At 42.3% G+C, this 21,353-nt stretch overlaps 1 protein-coding gene across 1 annotated transcript; it reads left to right on the top strand.

The window, feature by feature from the left end:
- The first annotated feature begins 4,385 nt into the window (after window positions 1-4,385).
- On the top strand, window positions 4,386-19,317 carry DESI2 (desumoylating isopeptidase 2). Its single transcript, XM_030945576.1, has 5 exons — window positions 4,386-4,654; window positions 11,171-11,243; window positions 13,152-13,245; window positions 13,743-13,884; window positions 15,715-19,317. Exons 1-5 carry the CDS (start codon window positions 4,616-4,618, stop codon window positions 15,946-15,948), a joined length of 582 nt encoding a protein of 193 aa, XP_030801436.1. The 5' UTR covers window positions 4,386-4,615; the 3' UTR covers window positions 15,949-19,317.
- Window positions 19,318-21,353: the final 2,036 nt, after the last annotated feature.

Here is a 21,353-nt window from a genome sequence, read left to right on the forward strand (position 1 = left end):
AACCTGCATCCGTATCAGTATGATTCTAATAAAGAAATTCTGGTTTTCAGCCTTAGCACTTCTTACAGGAAGATAATTAGATTATTTCTGTCCAATTCTGTTTGACTAGAAGTTAAATGGCATAATAACTTTGATTTTTGCCAAGAGAAGGTGACTAAAATGGCATGATACCTTTTCAGTACATCAAAAAGAGATTATTTTGCAGTTTTCTGTCATTGTAAGGCACTGGCTTTTGGATTACAATCACAGAATCATACTGAAGATACGTGGAATTCCTAAGCGGAACACAACTGTTACTAAGAAAAGTCCTTTTATTCATTATTCTAGCCTAAGGAAACCTCATAAGTCTTTTCCCACGGTAGTTGCTCCTCTTTACTTGGCTATTATAGGAAAATCAGCAGATGCCATTCACTCAACAGGCAATGGTATGGTTTTTTGGCTACTTGAGTCACCTGGTAACTGTACAAAAGACCAATCTCAGTCCATCTCTATGAAGTTCAGTGGACCACTGCTGGACATCACCACAGGCATGTCCTACAAAATTGTTTATGAAACTTGACAGATCTTACTCTATGATTTTGAGCTGCTCTTCTATTCAAAAACCTTTCAGATGGTGCAGAACCATATGGAAAAGATCTCTCAGAAAAAATTAGCCAGTTCCAAGGCCACAATAACTAGCCATTGGAACAAGGCTTGCAAGATGAAGCTATCAGGCTTACTGGGCACTCAGTCTTATCCACTGACACATTTCATGTGACACAGAGGTGGATCCTAACAAGGCAGCCTGGTGATGGCTGTGCATGGAGCAGCAGCTGAGGCACTGCAGACAAAGAACAAGAAGCAGTCAGGCAGAGTGGGGCACAACTGCCAGCCCAACCAGTGCACTCTGCAGGCAGCCAGACCAAGGGTATTGCCAAGAGTATTTTCATAAAAGGACTTGATGAATATTTCTGCTAATAACCTCTAGGTACCATTAAAAGGCATACTGACAGTGCCATGAGAGGATGTCAAGGCTGAAGTAATTTTCTTGTTGATCATTTTAAAACAGAAGTCAGGGCTCACAGAAGACTCTACCTGACTCTACCATTTCCAGGTTGATTCAGCAAGAACCATGAGAAAGAAACCCATTAATCAATCTTCCAGTGTTCTTTGTTGGGAGGATTTCTGCCACAAGGCCACTGCAGCTTCCCTGCCTGACTCAAAAAAGTCTTGTGTTACTACCCCTGGCATAGGCAAGAGAATTCTCTGTCCAAATGGGAAGACAAGCTGAGCCTTTGACCTTTTTTTCTTATTAGACTGTAGGATGTTTAAAATAGAAGTGCACTTTAATATACTGTAGCTATAAACAGATCTGCATGACTCAAAATCAGGTCCACCAACATACCTTACATGAGATAATGATTGAGCTCAAATGCAAAACCAAATTATTCAGGAGATGGAAGCAGGGCAAGCTAACAAGGGCATGCAGGGACAGAACTGGGAAAATCCAAGCTTGGTTGGAATTGAAACTAGCAACGAACATGAAGAGTAACAGAAGATGGGTTTGTGGGTTCATCAATAGCATAAGGAAGAAAATGGAAAAGGTGAACCTACTGCTAGGTCAGGCTGGAGATCTACTAACAAAGGATAAAGAGAAGACTGAAGTACTTAGTGCCCCCTTCCTTCCCTCAGTCTTCGTTGATAAATTCTGTTTTTCAGTTTTTCAAGGTCTCCACTAACATTAAATCTTGTGGAGTTACTACTTACAGTATCAATGGATCCAAAAGGGAATCCTTAGATAAGCTGGACAGGCACAATTCACAGGATGAGACAGGATATCTTTGTGACTGCTGAGGGACCTGGCAGATGCCATTACAAGGCCACTCTTCGTTGCCTTTGAACAGCTGTGATGATCAAGGGGGAAAAGGCAATCAATAACAGATTTTAAATGCTCATGTATTCTTTGTGCCAGATTTCTACATTTTTATAATCTTTTTTAAGAAAATTTCCAGAAACTGCACCTCTGTGTGAATCTAAGGCACCTTGGGTTTCTCTTAACTTCTCATTTATGGCTGAAAATTGGTGCTTTGCTAACCTTGACTATTTCTACACCTTTGAAAACTAAACAGAAAATAGCATTTGCCATAAAGACAAAGAAACTAGAATGCTCTTCGAGTGTATTGCTCCAATACAAGAATAGAAACATGTCACTGCATAAAGTAAATGTAGCAAAGATTGGTGAACAATGACTTCGGTTTGTGTTCTTCTCTGAGATTTTTTCTGTGTTTCCATTAAGGGCTCAGGCACCTTGTTTTTCAGTTTTGCAGTGCAGAAGTCCCTGGGTTCACATGTTGTGCTTCTTTTGTGGTGACAGTGCCCACTGATCTCTGTGAGCATCCTGGAGTGTCCCCATACCATACCACCTCACTCTCCCAACTACTCCCATAAATGCAAACTGCTGTAACACACACCACACATGGCACAGCTTTCTGCAGTATTCACTCATGCTTAACATTGCTTCTCTACCTAATCAGTCTTTTGGCTCAAAAGAAGGATTTTCTTGTCTTTTGCAGATAACTGGAGGAAAAGATAAGCTGCATCACTGAGAAAGTCAGAGCTGTAATAGTGTTATTCCTCTGTCTATAAAGTCTAGTATTTAAATGGCAAAATTCAATTTTTAAGTCCAATAAATGACACTTGGGATTTATTCTTCACAGAACGTGAAATTTCTCTCTCCTGTCACTACAGGCTACAAGTTATGTTTTCCTCTCCTTCTGCTTCACAATGCACCTTATAGACAGAAAACAAACAAGAGACAATGAAGACTAAGTGATTTGTTACAAGTAATTTGTTACAACTCTATTTCTTCCAGTAAATACATACTGTTTAGTTGGAAATTGAGCGCCTGCCTTTTCAGGTAAGGTTTTTGACCTCTGCAGTTTTAAGAAACAATATTTTCCTTGGTATTCTTTACATGGAAGCAACTATTTCCCACAAAAGTTTTCAGTTTAACAACCACAAGTTCCCTAGCTTTTAGCCAAAGGAGCAAAGAACATTACGCAATGGACTTATGGACCTGTCCACATATTTTACTGGCAAAGTAAGGCATTACTTCCAACCACCGGTTCACACACCCGTCCCTCAGGTGCCTGAATTACGTATTCTGACAATCAGGAGCCAGATGTGCTTTAAGTTTTTGCAACAGTACTCGTTTCCTCTAACCAAAGATCACTCCCCAAAGCAGGAATTGCTTTTTTAACTGCCCGCATCAGCTGTGCTGTAGTACTCGGGGGACAAAGCTGTTCTGCTCACAAAATGGAGCTCAGAAGCCAACTGAAATTTTAGCTAAGAGGGGCTAAACATCTAAATGTCTGCAACCAGAAATGATAGTGGAAGCCAGGATACCCCTGGGGTGGGAGCATCCTCCCTCCTGCTGCACCTTTGTCCCAAGGGCACATCCACAGCCTGCTGTGAGCAGCATCTTTTTTAAAAGTGCTATGAAGGGCCACTGCTTGTCTTTTTCAAATTGAGTCTGCTGGAAGAGAGAATGCAATTTTTTTTCTCCTACTTCTCTCCAGCTTTTAACAAAAGGCTTTTCGTTTTGCTGTCGCTTGACAAGGCTGTAGATGAAGCTTACATGGCCAGGTTACTCTGGGAAGGTGCCTGCCGCCTTAGGAGCGGCCCTGCCTTCAGCAGCACCCACACGTGGGTTATCCGCAGGTCCCCACTGCTCACACGTTCTTTCTGCCTACACACTTAAAATTTCCGTTCTTCCCGGAATCAGACGTGAAATGGCGGTGCCGCGGGATGCTGTGAACCATCACACGGACAGGGAACTGACTAACAGTTGTACGGCCACCACACGGACCGAGAACTAATTCTCTTCTGGGAACCAACCACCTTAGGCGCACGAGTGGCGGGCACGGCACGGGGCAGGGCAGGCGGGCACCGCCGGGCAGCCGCGCCGGTCGGGTCCCTGGAGGCCCGAGGGAGCCGCAGCAGCGCTCTCCGGCCGCCCGGGACAATTCCCCAGGACGGGAGGCGGCTCGGACGCGGCAGGGCGAGCAGCCACCACTCGGGCAGGGCCTCCGCGCCCCGAGCCAGGCCGCGGGGCGGCGCCGGGCACGCCGGGAGCCGCATTCCCGCCCGCATTCCCGCGCGGCGCGCCGGGAGCTGTAGTCGCGGCCGTGCCGCTCGGCTCGGGCGCTGGGGGCGGGCTGGAGCGGCTCCATTTTGCGCCCGTCGGCGGGGCTGCCCGGCCGTCCCGCGGCCCGGCCTGGCGCCAGGCAGGGCGCGGCCCGCCCCGGCGCTTCTCCCTTCCCTCTGCCTCCCTTCACTCCTCCCCGCCCGCCACCGGCACCGCCGCCGCCACCGGGGTGGGGCCCGCGGCCGCTGCCCCCGCGCCGCCCGGCCCCCGCTGCCGGCCGCGGGCTAAGCGCGTCTCCCGGGGGCGCGGCCCCGTCCCTCCGCGGCGGCGGCTCCATGGTGCCCGCCGCCCCCCGCCGCCCCGCAGCAACAGGCAGGACGAGGAGGAAGCGGCCGCCGGGGTCCGCACCGCCCCGCCGCCGGCCTGAGCGGCGCCGCCGCCGCAGCGGGAGCGACCGAGCGGGCGGGGGGCGCCCGCGGGCCGCCGGCGATGGCGAACCAGCTGGTGATCCTGAACGTCTACGACATGGTGAGCCATCGGCACGGCTCTGGGCGGGGGTCTCGGCCCCCTCCCGGCAGGGCGGCGGCGGGGAGTGGCCTGCCCTGCGGGGGCCAGGGCGCCTGGGAAACTTTGCCTGCCCTTCCCATGCCTGTCCCCGCGGGAGCTGGAGCCGGGGGCGGCGGAGCGGGAGAAAGGACGAGCCCGGGGAGGGGAGGGCGGAGGCGGTGATTTGGGAGGTCTGACGGATTTCTGCAGCCCCTCTGTGACCTGCGACAAAAGTTTGCCGGGTCGGGTCTTCCAGTGACAGGTGGATCCGCTCCCTGTCGCGGGGGAAACTTTCCCTGCCGTGAGCGTCCCTGGGCTGTGCTGCTCCCTCTGCTACTGCCCCGAAGCTCAGCAGCAGGGAGGCCCTGCCTTTCTGCTCCAAAACCAGAAAAGGGTCCAGTTTTCCAAGAGGATGGTAGTTCAGGATAACCTCTGTCTCTACAAGGGATAAGAGCTTTTTAGGGCAGTGTCAGTAAGGTGATTTTTTTGCTAGACCATGATTTCTTAATAGTTTTGTTGTGGCTGTGACCTGGTAGAAATAAGGGAATCACTCCAGCTTGATTTGCAGCCGTATGAGCTCACCTTCCCTCCCTCCTGGATAATCTTTATGTGGCACCTCAGCAGCTGTGGTATTGTCTTATGTTCAGCTGGAAGCTGCTCAAATGCCATGGTAACAAATGAGGTGTAAGTACCTGCATGGAACAGTAGGCTTGGATAAGTAATAAGAAAATATTATCCATTAATGCATTTCAATCACTGGAAATTAGAACAAGTGGCAGTATGTCTCTGACCAAGTTTTAAGTCTGCTCATAGAGGGACGGTAAGATGGAGAACTAGCTTCAGGTGACAGTGGTTGTATTACTTAGCTTATTTTGGATAGGCTTTCCAACCACCACCATTTTAAAGTGAACCTTCGCTGTTTTGAAGGGGTGAAGGTGTATAGTGTAGTGCCAGTGACTGCTGGAAGTGAGAAAATACAGCTTGTTTTGCTTGGGAACAGTCGCATTCAAATGCTAAAATGTTTAATAGTAATCAGTAGGGATCTATCTGGCTTGAAATCAAATATATTTACAATATCATAGCAACTAGCCTGATTTTTGTCATTATTTTCTTTCACTCTAATACTTAGCTCAGAAATCAGTGTCCCTTTTTGGGGGGATTTTTTCCCCCACGCCTGTATTTGAGCTCTCTCTCCAGTGAATATAGCCTGTTACCTTGACTTTGTTTTCCTTCATTATAGGCAGGGGAGGGGAGACTGGAGACAGGAACAGTCTGTCCACTGTGATTTTCTGAGAGATGGGAGGAAAAAAGGAGGGGTCTTTGCTCACCTGGTTGAGCTCATATGTGATGCTCATATGAGAAAAAGTCACAGTGTGCCTTATTTACACTAGACCTGAGGAGGGAAGGCTGCCCTGTCACATGCATATATATGACTTCTCTGGACTACAGTGCGAATATATATAGTGGGGAATCTCTTTTAGCATAAAAAAGATGGTTTTACATATATTAACTATAAATATTTGTACAGAGAAAGAAGTAGGACTTCAGCTTTGTGACTCTTACATAAGAATATCTTTGAAGTCAAGGCTTGACGCACTTCTGACTCACCAAATGGAAGACCCACTGTTCTCATAAAGACTTGCTTAATTGTGCGAAGTGAGCCCAGTTCACAGGCAGGCTGTGAAACCTTAACAGAGTGGACTGACTCCTGTGTAAATGCCTGCCATGGCCTCTAAGGAGCTCCATTCTCACTCTGATGGTAGCACTGGTGGGGTGTGACTTCAGCATGCTGTTTCTTTTTCTCCTGTGATAGTCCACTCTTTCATTCACATCATCCTTTCTTTTTCCTCCAGAGCTGAATTGCTGTGATCAGTTTTATCCCAGCCATCCTAGGAAGGCTGACAGTTGATATGCGGGAAATGAGGAAAAAAAGCAACAGGAAGGGTGTGCTCCTAAAAGCTAGTGTCATATTTTTCCTAAGGACACATTAGGGGGCTGTTGGTTATCCTGTTGTTATTACTGGGATTCTGCCTCCATTGAGAATTCACATAGTCTCTGAAGCCACCCTCCATGGAAGGAACTTGCTCTCCAAAAGAACCAGCCAAGCACATTTATTTGCAGATGTTTGATTACATGTAGGGGTGACTTTAATGGTTGAAGTTGCACATCACCACAGATGATACATAAGGAGATTTTACATACCACTAAGGAGAATATTTCTATTTCCTGCTTCAGTCCTGTTTGTCGCTTTGTAGCGATATCTACTTTATTTGACCATTAGAAAAGCAGTTTTCCTTCAAACTGGTGAGAAAAACACAGGTTTGTGTGATGTCTGGAAGATACCACCAGTGTACATCCTTCATTAAACTCCTCTGCTAAACCTCAGCCCATTAGAAACTTGTTTGAGACCAAAGCCTCACTTCCATGTTGCATAGCAGTTTTTACTGCTTGTACAACAGCCTGCTGAAATCAATGGTACTGCTTTATTTGGGGACACTCAGAGTGGGTGGAAGAAGGGAGGAGTCCTCTGTAATAGCAGTTTTGAAATTCTGTTTATTCACCAAACCATGCCAGCTGTGTATTTGAGACATTAGCAGGCTTGCTCTTTACTTCTGACATTCCATGTCACTTGTAAATGGGTTTGGGGCTGTTTTGTAGTTTAGGTTTGGGACTGGGTTTTTCTGTTTCTCTTTTGTAACAAGAGACCATTGTTATTCACCTGGTTGACAGAACCAACATTACTGTAATAAATGAAGAGCTTTATTTTAACCTGAACACAAACTGTGGCTTCATTTCCCAGGCAGCTGCTTAGGTATGCAGGGGAGTGCTAAGTGACCTTGCTGCTGCTGGAACTCCTTACAGGAGTGAGTTGGTTGCTTTTGGAGGGTATACCCTTCCAATGTCCTTAGTGCTTGAAAAAGCAAAGATCTTCGATACAACCAGGGTGTGAGGGGGATGTGTGTGTTGCAGAAGAAAGTCGACTTTCAAGTACTGGTAACTTTATGGAGGGAGAGAAGCTTAAGGGCATATTTACGTGGTACAGTTCATGCCTTTGAACATCTTTTATGATCATTAAAAGGGTAGGGTGAAGGCTTTGATATATTGTGTTTTGAGAACTGGAGTACTTTATAGCTTCATTTTAACTAACTGCTATTTTTAGGAGTCTAGTTTTTTTGTGCCCAAGTAGTATCCTATTTCTTCCCTTGTCAAGTAAGGCAATAACAAGCTAAAGTATTAATGTAAATGAAAACTCTGAAGATATTTTTGAAGCACTGGGATTAGCATTTTTCTTTCATTGCAGTGACATGACTTTATTGTGCGCATAGAAAAATACTTCTTTAATATTTTCCTTATGATAGATTAAACCTGAAATCCTGTTTTACAAGACTGACATGTTGCAAAATATTGAGGATATGGGATTGCACCATACTACTATGGCAAAATCCATATCAAGACCAAAGGGAATCCAGTTTGTGTAATGGAAACAAGGATGTAGCATTTGGGATCAGTTTGGGCATGTTACTGAACCAGTGAGCTATACAGATGTAATTTAATTTACAGTCTTTATTTTGTAAGTTGTATATAATCTTTTCAGCTGCAGCCAAATTCAGCACTCTTTGTTGCATTTGTCCTGCATTTCTTCCTTCAGTGAGATAAGGCATTTTGTTCAGTGAGTAAATGGGACCAACCTTCCAATAGCTCATCCAGATTAAGTAATAATTAGATATAATTACTTTCCTAGGGGGAAAGTAATTCTGCCTCATTGAAATTCTTTTATCTTCAATTAACCTATTCGGTTCTTACTGGAAATATGAAGCAAAGTGCCAGCTTCCTTCAGGCACTTCTTCCAAAGCTGCTAACTTTGATTTTATTTGCCACCAGTGCTCACTCTGTGCAGCATAGCGAGCCCCGAGTGTTTAGGTGGCACCAGTACAGAGAAGTGTGTGCTTGGGTAGGGGCAGGCTGTGCTCAGTACCCTGTTGGATCAGCTTTCCATCCCCTTCATCGGCTTCTGTGCGGATCAATGACAAGGCTTGGTGACTCACTTTTCTCTCTCCCCTATACTTTGTGTTTGGTTTCATGGGGTTGTGGGTGGGGAGTACTGTGAAAACTTTTTCTCCTCTTTTTTTTTTGTCTAATAACCAGCTAGGCTTTATTCTGTCCTGCTGCATGTGGGGTATCTTGTGTAAGTTTTGTTCTATTTTCAGAAAGCAGCCATAACCTTTCTTGGCATTAACAGATCCAGTGGGTACATGATATGGAGGTTGTTTGGAATTCAGCAGCCAGGTTCTGAGTTTTCTGGCCACAAATGCCCAGGAGAGGGACAGACTAGAGCGCCAGAGACCCCGTCTAGCTCAGTTCTAGATTAGGTTCATTTGGATACACCTTCTCATTAGGCAAACGTACTTTATTCCAGTGATGACAAACGTTGGCTGTGCCTACAGTTTTGACTATAAATATAAACCTGAAACTATTTTGAAATGGTGAGCTGGTAAACCGTGGGATAGGAAGGGCTTCAGAACTAGAACACATTTATGTTGCAGCAGCTCTTCTGTTTTCCTGGGGACTTTGATTTCACCTTGTGAGCAGAAAAAATCCATTTTTTATGCTCACAAACCCACTAAGATGAGTAGTCTTCTCATCCTCCTTTCTTTCCCTCTTTGTATTCTCCCTGATATATGTCTTTCTATACGGAGTAAATTAATGCAGTGTATTTCTGGATGTAGCTTGTTCATAGAGACTTGCTCCCTGCTCTTTTCTGGGGGGTGGAAGGAAAGAACTGCTAAGCCCTTTAAATAGACTAAGGTGATGATTTAGTGTAGTCATCCATACCCCACTAGCTAACATAGCGCTACACTGACAAAGCCAGAAAGTAAAGCAAATGGTAAAGTTTAATCTTAAGCAAAATTTATCCATTGATCACAGTTGAGCTTTAAGTAAATATAAGGCACAAAATCTGCCTTCTCTTAATTCGTATTGACAAAATTTCCCACAGCTGGTTTGACTGTTTGTAACTATTGGCATAGTGTGCTCTTTTTGCCATTTAACTTGTTTTTGTTTTTATTAATAGCCTGTCAACCTGGGGTTTAGTGTATCATTTTTATTGGGAGACAAAAAGCCTACACGCTGTAATGTTTGCAGTGGTGCTGTAAATTACACACTGACTCCAGCCAGGACATTTTCAAGTGTGACACCTGCAACCTTTTACGTTTTTATCACTGGTTGTGCTGCACAGTGGCTTTGCATCAGAAAGCAGTGATTATGTCAACAGGTTGTGTGAAGAAGATGGCTGGATGTTTTCTGCCTGCTTGCTAAACCAGTATTAATTTACTGGGGGTACTGCCTCAGCCTGAATCCTGCTGCCAGTTGACTTTTTGAAGTCTGCTTTGTAATAGCTCACAGAGGAGCTCTGGGAAGAAAAAATCCTGTTACTGGAGTAATTGACAAAATAGCGTTTTTATTGTATTTTCCTGACGTTTTTCTTGCTAACCAATTTCAGTTTTAAGGACAACTGAGGCTGGTTTTTTTAAGGCTTTGTTTCAGGTTCCTTCTCAAATTGTGTGTCACTTGAAATCTTTTAATGCTTGGAGACTGATACTTTGAGAGTGGTGATGCAGACAGGGGAAGAGTGCTTTGAGGTTTTCCTTTATCAGAGTTCTGCATCTTTGAGGTCTTCAGTGTAACAGTTAGCTTCTGATAGACACTTGCTGCCGCTGCACTTTCATAAAAGAAAAGAGAAAGCACTAAGAGAAGTTTCCTTTCTTTACTATTTTTTCCATTTCCTAAAAAAATTTCACTTCTTATTCCTTTTGAAATGATCTGTTTTCTGTTGGGTACAATACAAGTGATATATTGGAAACAAATGTCAGACCTATGCAAAGGACTTAAACCTCATGTTTGGAACCCCATGCATCAGCAGCCTGGAGACAGCTTTGTCTCTTGCACGGTGACCTCTAATTGAATGTTCAAAGACAAAATACAAGAAGGTAATTTCAGTCCATCTCTGAGTATATCTTGTGCTCATCTGCTCATAAGCAGGCGTGGTCATTACTATTAATGACAGTTGGTGCGTGTATCTCACAGTCCTACATTCCGATGTACCTTGAAGAAAAATGTACTCCTTAAAATTACAGCAATTGATTCTAGAATGTGTTCCACCTAATGGCAAACTTAACAACCTACAGCTTGTTGACAAATAGAAGGTTTATCTGGATTTCTCCCAGATAAACTCCTTGGCTGACAAACTTTGACAGCACTAAAACACTGGAATAGAACCTAATGGAATTAATTTGCTGCATACAGTTGGGGAATTTTAGTGACATTCTGTTCCTGTAAAATGGATTGTGCAGTTTACACTTTGTGATAAGGTTCAATACTTTGTGATAGGGTTTAATGCTTGTGATGTGGGGGGGACACATGTCTGCTCTGAGAAGATAAATCTGTACTGTAAACTAACTAGAGTTTTGGATTTGTTTTTTTTTTCTTCTTTTCTTTTAGTATTGGATGAATGAATATACTTCTTCCCTTGGAATTGGAGTGTTTCATTCAGGTATAGAGGTGTATGGGCGAGGTATGTATAAGAAAAGCATAACTTACTTTTTGCTTCAGTAATATTGTTATTTAAAAAGCACTTTTCAGGTAGTGAGGGGAGCCTAGCTCCTGAAACCTGTTAATCTCTTTTCTCATCTATTCTGCCTCTGGAAAAAAACCTTGGACATGAATAATCTGGTAGCCACTGTGCATTCTTTGTATCAAGCTATGCAACTATGAAAAAGTGTGCAACTTATTCAGCCAGGCATAGAAATCTTTATTTTAGATTTTGAAATACTTTAAAAAACCTACATAAAACAAATGTGTGCTTTGTATAAAGCATGGTTGAATCCATTCCTCAGTTTTCTGTCAGCACTTATTGCAAGGAATTAATTTTTAACTACAGGAACAATAATCTGTTGCAGAGAGACACCTAAAAGTGCATGATGCTCAGGCAAAGGTCTATTCCATTTTGGTAGGTTGGTTTGTTTTAGAGACCATTTCTTTCAAAGGCATCCCATTCGTGCTGTTCATAAAAGATGCCCTTGTGATAAATAACAGCAATGCTTTTCAGTTTTGCTAAATAGGTTGTGCTTGGGTGCTACAGCCTCCTGGTCTGTTCAGGCCACTTTGAACCTGCATTGCAGCCAGAAGGTGTTTGTGCACGCCATAGCATGGGTTCAGGTCTGAGGTGTTTCTGCCCAAAGCACAATGACACTCTGAGGTGATGGTGTTGCTGAAAGTAGTCCAGTTAAAGAAGGAAAATTTACTGCTGTGGTTTTTGGTTTTTTTTTGAATGTTTTGAGAGGTGAAGGGAAGGAGCAAAAGGTAGGGCATGCACTCCAAAGACCACACCGCCCAAAGTTATCTTAAACTATGTTTCAGCTACTGTAATGGTCACATTGTATCTGCTTTTCCAAGTGTTACCAGAGCAACAAATTGACAAAATACAATGCTTATTGTTAAAACTTTTTTGGGGATTTTTTTTAATCTGACCCAGAAAGACCTGACTCTTAATAGTGCTGTGCCTGAAACCCAGTTTTTGTGCTGTGCCAAATACATGTGCCTCCCTTCCTGTTGGGATTATAGCAGCTTTCTCATATAGCAGGTCATGCCCCTGCTAGAACAATGACTTGCATTTTTCCAGGAACATCAAACCTTTTATTTATTAACCTGTTGTAAAAAAGATTATCCACAAAACTGAGTGCTAGACATGGGTGATGTGTTATAAGTTTTGAGGAAAGGAAGTGTGAAGTCATGCTTAAAGCTTTTTATTACACTCTGGGTGCGGTGTGCTCTGTTATCTTACAGACACAGACGGAAGCTGCAGCACACCATGATGCTTTCATGTAGTGTGAGTGCTTAAGCCAGCAGGTGCTATGTGCAGACTTGAGATGCATGCACTGGTTTACTTTCTTGTTCTAGTAAAGAATTTGTGAAACTTCTGAACTTGTAAAGAATTGAACTCTTAAAAATCAAGAAATTTAAAGAACCTATTAGGCCACTACACACTGCCACACTGAGGACTGTGATGTACACTGAATAGAAATGCCATCGGACCTCTGAGGATGCAGTACTTTGAATCCCCAAAGTACTACCCACTTTCATAGACATATTTAAGTGGAATTCTAAAGACAAGTATGTATAAAGATGTACAATTTAACTTGTAAATGCTCACTTATACAATGAGAACAATATGTACTTTCTGCAAAGTTATTCAAGTTAAACCTGTGCACTGATGTAGAAAATTTCCTGTTAGTTTTTACTTAGGCTGAGTAGTAACTGACAAAGGTATTAATTTCCAGCTCATTTAATTTGCTCCCCATGTAAATAACATGACTGGTTGCTAGCTTTAGATCCTTGTGAAGTCACCTTCCAGTCAGTGATCTCTGCTGTTTTTTACTGTCATCACATGCTGGTTTTGTTAAATCTGAGCTTTCTCTTTCAGAATTTGCCTATGGTGGTCATCCATACCCTTTTTCTGGAATATTTGAGATTTCACCAGGAAATGCTTCTGAGCTAGGAGAAACATTTAAATTTAAGTAAGAAAGACTACCTATTTTCTTGCTCTTTGAGAAAGCATATGAAAAAGACAATTTGTTGCACTTATTTTTGAGGATAGATGTATTGAATTGTAAAGGATTTCTGACTTTCTGAGAAATTCATTTGTTTGCATAAAAATGAAAAACAGACAGAGGTGACGAGACAATGAAGTGTCTACAGCAAATAACTTTTTTTTTAGCATACCATTAAATTCCTGAAATGCATACGAATTTTGTGGACTTGTAGCTAACTTTTATTACTTACACAGCATAAGCAATGCAGTAACTTTTTCAAGGTGGGTAATCAGCAAGAAAACATCATCTCTCATGATGAAGATGCAAGTGGTGCCATAAAATGGAATAGAAAGAACCTTTGTTATTCTTGGAGAACTGAAAGATCTTGCTACCCACAGTGGAGTGACTTTTGATCAATGTATGAACAGTAGCCCACCTGTATCGTGGGAGCCTGATCACCTTCTACTCTCTTTCTCTTCTAGAGAGGCTGTGGTTCTAGGCAGTACTGACTTTATGGAAGATGATATAGAAAAAATAGTAGAAGAGCTTGGAAAGGAATTCAAAGGAAATGCTTATCACCTAATGCACAAAAACTGCAATCACTTTTCTTCAGCTTTATCTGAGGTAAACAAACTTAAAGGTCTATAGAAAGGTGCTTCACAGGTGGTTACAGAGCATCATATCCTTCCAGTCCTTTGTAATGTTTGGTTTAATTTCCCACTTCCTATCTCTGTTGCCTTGGGCAAATATCATCATTTTTCAGGTTGTATTTGTGCTTATGTCCAAAGCACCAGATTTTGCTGCTAAATATTGTTGTCATACATAGCTTGTGTTAGAGCAGAGGTGCATTCCTAAAGAGATACCTAGTAAATAAAGTATTAAGAAGATTTAGAAATTTAGTTGTTTCAGGGATTGCTACTGAATATAGAACTACTTGTTATTTTTATCACATTATTTGTATTTCCCCACAGAACCATCACACTGTAAATAATTTTCAAAGTTATGACCTAGTGTTAAAGAATAGCAAAGGCATTGAAGTTCCCCAGATAATGTTAATCTTCTGCTTGAGAGGCTTTTGTCAGGTTATTGCTCTGCCAGCACCTGTGTCCTGGTCATCTGGATCCTTGAGTGGTCATGCAGAGTATCTGAGCGAGGAGTCGAACGGGCTTTGCTTTTTCCCCCTCGGCTTTGTTGTAACACAGTCAGTTTGCCAATATGATTGAATGCCTGATCATTCACATGTGTATCCACACATGGAAAAGGGTCAGGAACAAGTAACCCAGGTCGAAGAGGGGAATGGAAACTTTGATTTTCATTGATAGCTGGCAATCTCTGCTTGACAAAATTTATTCTAATGTTTCACTAAAACACTCCAAAACAAGGATGGCTGATTTTCCCATGTGAAGTTTCACAGATTTTATTTGGGTTTTTTTTCCAGAATAGTTAATGCATCCTTACTGTATAGCCTGTGTTTTATGTAGACTGATCTTCCAGTGGTAGTGGAAAATTTTATTGAGATGATGATTCATGTGCAATGCTGGAACAAGTAAGTAGGGTGAGACACTGACAAAGCTGCAGTTGGTGTGAAATCTGGCCTATATGGCCAGGGTTTTGCCATACTCTTCAGCTGCATGGTCATATTTTTTCTGTTTTTGGTCTTGTCCTATTTAGTGTTCAAATTGACTATAAAAGTGGGTATAATTGCAAGTTAAATGCTGCTCAGTTACAGCAGAGTAATGCCCATGTTCTCCAGATTTGCACTGTAATACCAGAAATTAATATGGAGGTGGTTAAATAAAATAACTCACTCCTTGAATAGTGACAACAGAATTATTTAATGACTGATGTGTAGTAAAAATAAGTACTTAATGCAACTTTATGCATTTTTGAGGAGTTAAACCCAGCTGTGCATTGTATAGTTCCAGTGAACCAAAATGTGTGCTTGGCCTGTGTTGTAGGATAGTGATGTCTTGTGGAAGTTGTCAGGAGCCACCACAGTAAAGAGCCTCAGCTGTGTGTGTAACTATACAATTATGGTATTGACACTGTCTTTCTGGCCACTTGATTTCAGGGTCCTTTTTTGTAACAATGGGGTTTCTCCTGCAATTTCTGTTTCTGAGGAATTAGCACTGAATAGAAACCATAGCTTAACTAATTTCTGTGCCTTTTATAGAAGTTATTAAAAAAGAGTGGTTAGGCTTTTCAGGACTTCTGAGAAAATCATAGAACCAAGCACGTGTCCAACTTTCACAATGGAATATTGGACTCTTTGTGGGACTTGGAATGCTGATGGAGAAAGTCATAGTGCAGCTAACTTGGGTGCTTCTTGACTGGCATTTGTGATATGTAAACTGCAAGGCTGCTGCAGCTTTTGCTTCTTATTTACAGTACTGCAGTTTTGTTACTGCTGAATCCAGAAAACAAATTAACCCTTTCTGTTTCCTTCCCCCACAGATTCTCTGTGGAAAAGAGATTCCACGATGGGTGAATCGCCTTGCCTACTTCAGCTCTTGTATTCCCTTCCTCCAGAGCTGCCTGCCAAAGGAGTGGCTAACTCCTGCAGCCCTCCAGTCCAGTGTTAGCCAGGAGCTACACGATGAGCTGGAGGAAGCTGAGGATGCAGCAGCATCAGCTTCCTTGGCAAGCTCAGCATCTGGGTCTAGAACTGGACGCCACACCAAATTATAAGTCCTCCTCCAAAGTAGCAAATACTCCAGAAATACTTTTGAAATACTTCAGTTTGATCTCTTCAGCAATTGACTTCCTGACAGAACATGAGAGCCAACTCGAGAACGTTGTTTTTATATGCAAAAAAAAACGCTCTCATCAACCCTTGTTTCAGCTCAGGATTATTTACGTAGTGAAAGGAATTGCTGGGAGAAAAAGGGAAGGATTTTGTGTGAAGCCACCCTTTTCATTTTCACCTGTTTGGTAGACCTGAGTTAACATCTTGCATAAAGCAGAACTTAAATTATTTGTTTACAGTATTGTGTACTGCTGTTTACAAGTCCTGTAAGGACTCCTGCTACCATGGAAGAAGAAAGAATTTGAATTTGATTTAACTGTTGGTATAAATCGAAAGCAGTGGTATGATGCCCTGGATGAACTTTCCCCTTTTGTTTTCAAGATTTAAGGCAGGAGAACACTAAATTGAGGAATGCTAGAAACTGCTGAATACTATATATGTGAACAGGGTACTGTGCTCTTAAAGTGGCTGATGTAAACAGGTAGATTCCAGGATGTAGGGAGACTGGTTTGGTCTAAAATCTGTTCCTAGAAGTATGACCTCTACATTAATGAAACTGTGGATTTTTGCACATATGAAGGGAAATTTCTATCTCATTGCAATGCACATCAATCCATTTCTTTCTTTTTTTCAATTCAGCCATTTAGTTTTCATCCTGTCTCGTGTCTTTACTTGCAGTTTACTTCAGGATTTAAACATGTCAATATCATCTGCTAGAAGCATCAACAAAATTTTCACTTCTTTGCTTTACTTGATTTCAAACTTGTATATGTAAGTTAGTACTGGTATTCCTTTTTTATTTGTTTGTTTCATATAGTTTGGAATCGTGTAAAACAAGCCATTTATGGTTGGGGAATGGCCTTTGCTTCCTGCTGCTGATTTTGCTTCATTTGAGTTTGTAAACATTCATGTTCTTCTTTTTTTGAGCTATAAATTACTGCCCAATTGTGCATATCTGCACAAATGATAGAGAAATCCTAATTTATTTTCCCACAGTCTCTATCTGTGGCATTAAGTTTCTTATCAGATGTAATGAAGAAAAACCAGAAAATTGCTTATGCACCTGCGTGTTTACACAGCAGAACCCACTAATCTGCACACATAATTATATCTGAAGGTAAGAGATATTATTTTCTAAAATACAGAAGTATGTTTGCTGGTAGATTATAATTAGAGCTAAATTATAATTAGTGATCAGAATATATAATGGAATGCCTTATTCTTGTTCACTTACCAAGAGAATTAATTGTTCTTCCAATCATTAGTGTAAATTAGTGAGGTTCTATTGTGCACATAAGGCTACAGTAGCACAAACATGAGAGAGGTGAGCTTGAGTATTTTGTAAGACTTGCTGCCTTAAACTAACAAAAAACATACCATCCCTAAACGGATCAGCTCACAAAGAAGTGTGCATTACTAGAAATATGGATGATTCCTATGAGCTTTATTTACAGTATTTTGCTGGGTTTAGTTTTTCTGTTGAATGAAATACTGACTCTGCAGTTTCTGCTGTTTAAAAGCAAAAGAAAGTCCTCTTGGAAGGCAAAATGCTTCATGTTATGAATGCTCCTGGCCATGGGTAGTGGTGCCATTGAATCCTATGGGAAGGTGCAGTAGCTGTATCATAGTAAGAATTCTTATGGTTGCCAGCTCCAACTTGTGTTAGAAACAAGTGGAAGTTTTCCTGCTGCCACCTGGGTTGAATCCTTCATCAGACAGACTAGGTTTTCACTTATCTTCTGTGATGCAGTGTAGTACAGAGAGAGATATGCTCAGTTCTGGGGGGGAAAATCAAGTGACACTCTCTCTGGAAAGAGCAAGATAATAGTAAACGTCTCCATAACTGTATTTTGGTACGTGTTTTAATAATCTCTTCTATCACGTGGGAAATGCTTAAGGCTGGTGAGTCTGCCGCTAACTTCATTCTCTGTTTGATCTCCAGAAGCTGGATAAACTGACCCTCCCTGTTGAGTGCTTTCCACTCTGAATTTGAGTTCTCCTTTCCTTCTTTTCCTTGTAGTGAAAATGAATATGGTGGTCTCCAGTCAACTCTCAAGCATTACAGAACTGAATCTCATACTACTCACAGCTCGGACAACAGGCTGCAGACAGGTTACTTTGTCTCTGCTGTGCAGCTGTGGTAGTAATGTGACTAAGTCTCTTGGCCAGGGCAGGTCCTTTATTTCAGCTCAGGGTTGAGGCCACTGATCTAGCAACGTACTGTAGCTTTTCCTAGACTTTAGGAAAAATAAATAGAATGAATTTTCATTGCTACCTTTTATGTACCAAAATCAGCTTTTTAGGCTTCTGATACATCCAGAGCACTAGGTCACAAATCTCTACACCTTCATTAACACACACAATTACGGCATGTACAATGCAAGAACATGACAGATCACAGCACAGTTTTTATTTAGAAGTAAAACTATTTTTTATAAAGCAGACTGGAAAGTTTGTAACAAAAACATTCATTTTATTGTTAGCTGTACAGGCGAAAATACTGTCTTATGCTCCATAACAACTTTTTTCTGTTTGTTTTGAAACCATCCATTTGTAAATCCTGTAAGGAAACTGACACCTGAACCCTGAAGGTTGTTGGATATTGAATCAAAGCGAGCAGTACTGTAATTCCAATCGTGTGCTGTCAGCTCAGCCTCTGCTGGATGCCTGCAAATCACCCTGCCAGTGGTTACTCCAATTTGTTAGCAATAGAGCAAGTTACCTTTCACCAGCATTACTGCCAAGCAGGGATTACTTTAGTCTACTAATGACCACACTGTGCTAGGACTAGAACACTTCAGAATGCTGTGAGAAAGCTGGACACCTGTGGAATCTTTTCCATCAAAACGGGTAGAAAAATATCACCACTTCAGGGTTCTGCTCTGTTTACTTTCTCATGCTTGTTTAATTTTCTGTGAGATAGTACTTTTGATATGTATTACATTGTTTAACTCAGTCATTTTATTTAAATGCCATTTTCTGTTCAGCAAGCCAAAAAAAATCCAATGTACTGTCAGTGTGCACCAATAACTTCGGAGTGGCTTGGTAAAAAAAAACATAGTTGCATTACTTCTAAAATTTGCAATGCAATTCTGATCACTATTGATAGATGATAATTTTCACTGTTGGAAGTTGGTTACAAGCTGAATATTCACTGATGCATTTTTTGTAAACTTGTATTCAAGTTTACTACATAGTATTTGTATAAAATTCAAAGAATTTTGACTTTTGTTACCTGTACATGGCAACAAGTTGTCTAGCATCTTAAACTTAAATCCATCAGTTTATTAAAAATACTTTTATAAAAAAAAAGTTGGCTCTGTGTGTTACTCCCCTTGTACCTACAGCTTGTTTTGGCAGTGCCACCCAAGCTGATGTTTGGTTTTGAGCGACGGTTTTGAAGGACAGTGAAACTATCCAAGGGTTTCCTGTAGTTAAGCTTTAGGCTGACATGGGCATCAGGCACTGCAGTTTGGTTTGTGTGAGGCATCTTCCCCAAACATCCCCAGCTCTGGCACAAAGCTGGCAGCAGCCATTGAGGACATCCTTTGCCAGCACTGAAAGGTGTTGGCACTGGAATTTGCAAAGGGCAGATGAGTCCATGTGTTTAACAGCAGAGAGATTCTCTGCAAGTTGAGGGCACTGGTGTGGGAGTGCTGTCCTGTGGCTGTCTGAGCTGGTGCTGTCGCTCCCCACTGCTGGGAAGGGGATGTGTTCTGCCATGTTGTGCATGCTGCGCAGGACGTGTCTGTGTGCACTGCTAATGAACATTGGCTAGGGCATGACCTGTCCAGACACAGATGTGTTCCTTTTTCTGTGTTTCCCTAATCACCAGCTGTTGGGAAGGATGAAACAGGAAAGCCTTATAAATATGATTGCCTGGCAAAAGATTTTGAGAATATGGAAACTATAAGCGAGATTGAAATGAAAGCAAGCTTTGAGATCCCTTAGTTACTGAACAACGGGAGAACAATGATGTTGCCGGCTGAAGGTAATCCCCTTTTGATGAAACAAGACCCTCTGCAAGCAGGCAGGTCCAAGGGTCCGAGCAGACCCTGCCAGCTTGGCAGAAGGGGTCCAAAGAGTAGTTTTTAGGGTTTAAAATGTAGTACAGTATGGTAATGTAGTGATTCTTATAGGCTGTATGGAAATGCTATAGGATTTGTATCTTGTACTAGATTGGTTACTGAGAATCAGAATATTCAACACAGAAGATGATTTATTGTATTGTAACAGGAACTTCGCTGTCTTAGCTCTTACTTGCTTACTTTCCTTCTTTCCATACTCTTACTCTTGCCTCTTAGCTCTTACCCCTTTTACTCTCTTATGCTTTTACGCTCTTACCCTCTCATCCTCTCTACCCCTCTCTTCTCTCGGGCCTGCTCTGAGCTGCGGCTGGCAGCTCCCAGCAGGGCCCTGCACCCACGCCCTTTGCAATAAACCACAAGTTCCACGACCTGGCTTCAGAGATCTCTCATCTCCGTCCATCCCGACTGTGCTGACCCCCTGGCACTCCTACAACCAGCAAACCTGCAAGAGAGTTTAGGCAACTTGCAACCTACTGAAAGGAAACTTGACAATAGTTCATCAGTTAAAACAAATGTGAGTTCCAGATGAACTCACTTCTGGCATCCAATGGCCAGGAGTGCCTGTCAGCTTCTAGGAAGGTGATTGGTACACAAAAGTACCTACTGCATTGTTTGCTAGTGGGTGAGTGGCTGCATTCAGTGGTGCTGCTCTTGCAGAAAAGATAAATGTTCCAAATTAAATTTTATTTACTAAAAGTTTCTTTGGCCATGCAGAAGTATCTTGACAAATCTGTCACGGGAACAGCTTTGCAACAGGCAGAGGATTTTTATGGCTATAGCAGCTTAGAGCTGTCACCCCCCCAGAATAAATGCATTCTTTCTCAGTGCTTCATACATTGCAATGGAAATGGCTATTGGACAGTTTCTGACTTTCTCTGAAATCCTGTGGTTTGATCTAAATCAGGTCATAAAAAACCTTCAAACTTGTCAGTATAACAACTTGTAATTCTTTGGAAAAGTAGCTGTGCTGCACTGACAGCTCCCATTCCTGCTGGGCTAGAGTAGGGATCCTGTATTCTTCACATGATCTGGTCCATTAAAATTAGAACTAAACCAGAATCTAGCCCTAAAGAAATGCAAGATCCTTCACTGATCCTTTGGGCATGACAGAGGCTGTGTCTGGGTCTCCATAGAGAGGAACATTGCTCATACCAGAGTGGCTCTCCACCCCATCCATCTCTGAGCAGCAGCCTGGAACACAGAGAACTAAGGGAAGACTGCTCCTTCTGCAGGTTTTAGATGGGTGGTCAGCAGTTCTC

Source organism: Camarhynchus parvulus, chromosome 3 (genome assembly GCF_901933205.1).
Source record: "Camarhynchus parvulus chromosome 3, STF_HiC, whole genome shotgun sequence".
Taxonomy (NCBI): Eukaryota; Metazoa; Chordata; class Aves; order Passeriformes; family Thraupidae; genus Camarhynchus; species Camarhynchus parvulus.

Bases quoted from the DNA above. Each gene is read 5' to 3' on its own strand.
- DESI2 (XM_030945576.1), top strand. From the start codon at position 4,616: ATGGCGAACCAGCTGGTGATCCTGAACGTCTACGACATG. The intron at 4,655-11,170 runs GTGAGCCATCGG...CTTTTCTTTTAG, and splicing joins TCCTGAACGTCTACGACATG to TATTGGATGAATGAATATAC. The intron at 13,885-15,714 runs GTAAACAAACTT...CTTCCCCCACAG, and splicing joins TTTCTTCAGCTTTATCTGAG to ATTCTCTGTGGAAAAGAGAT.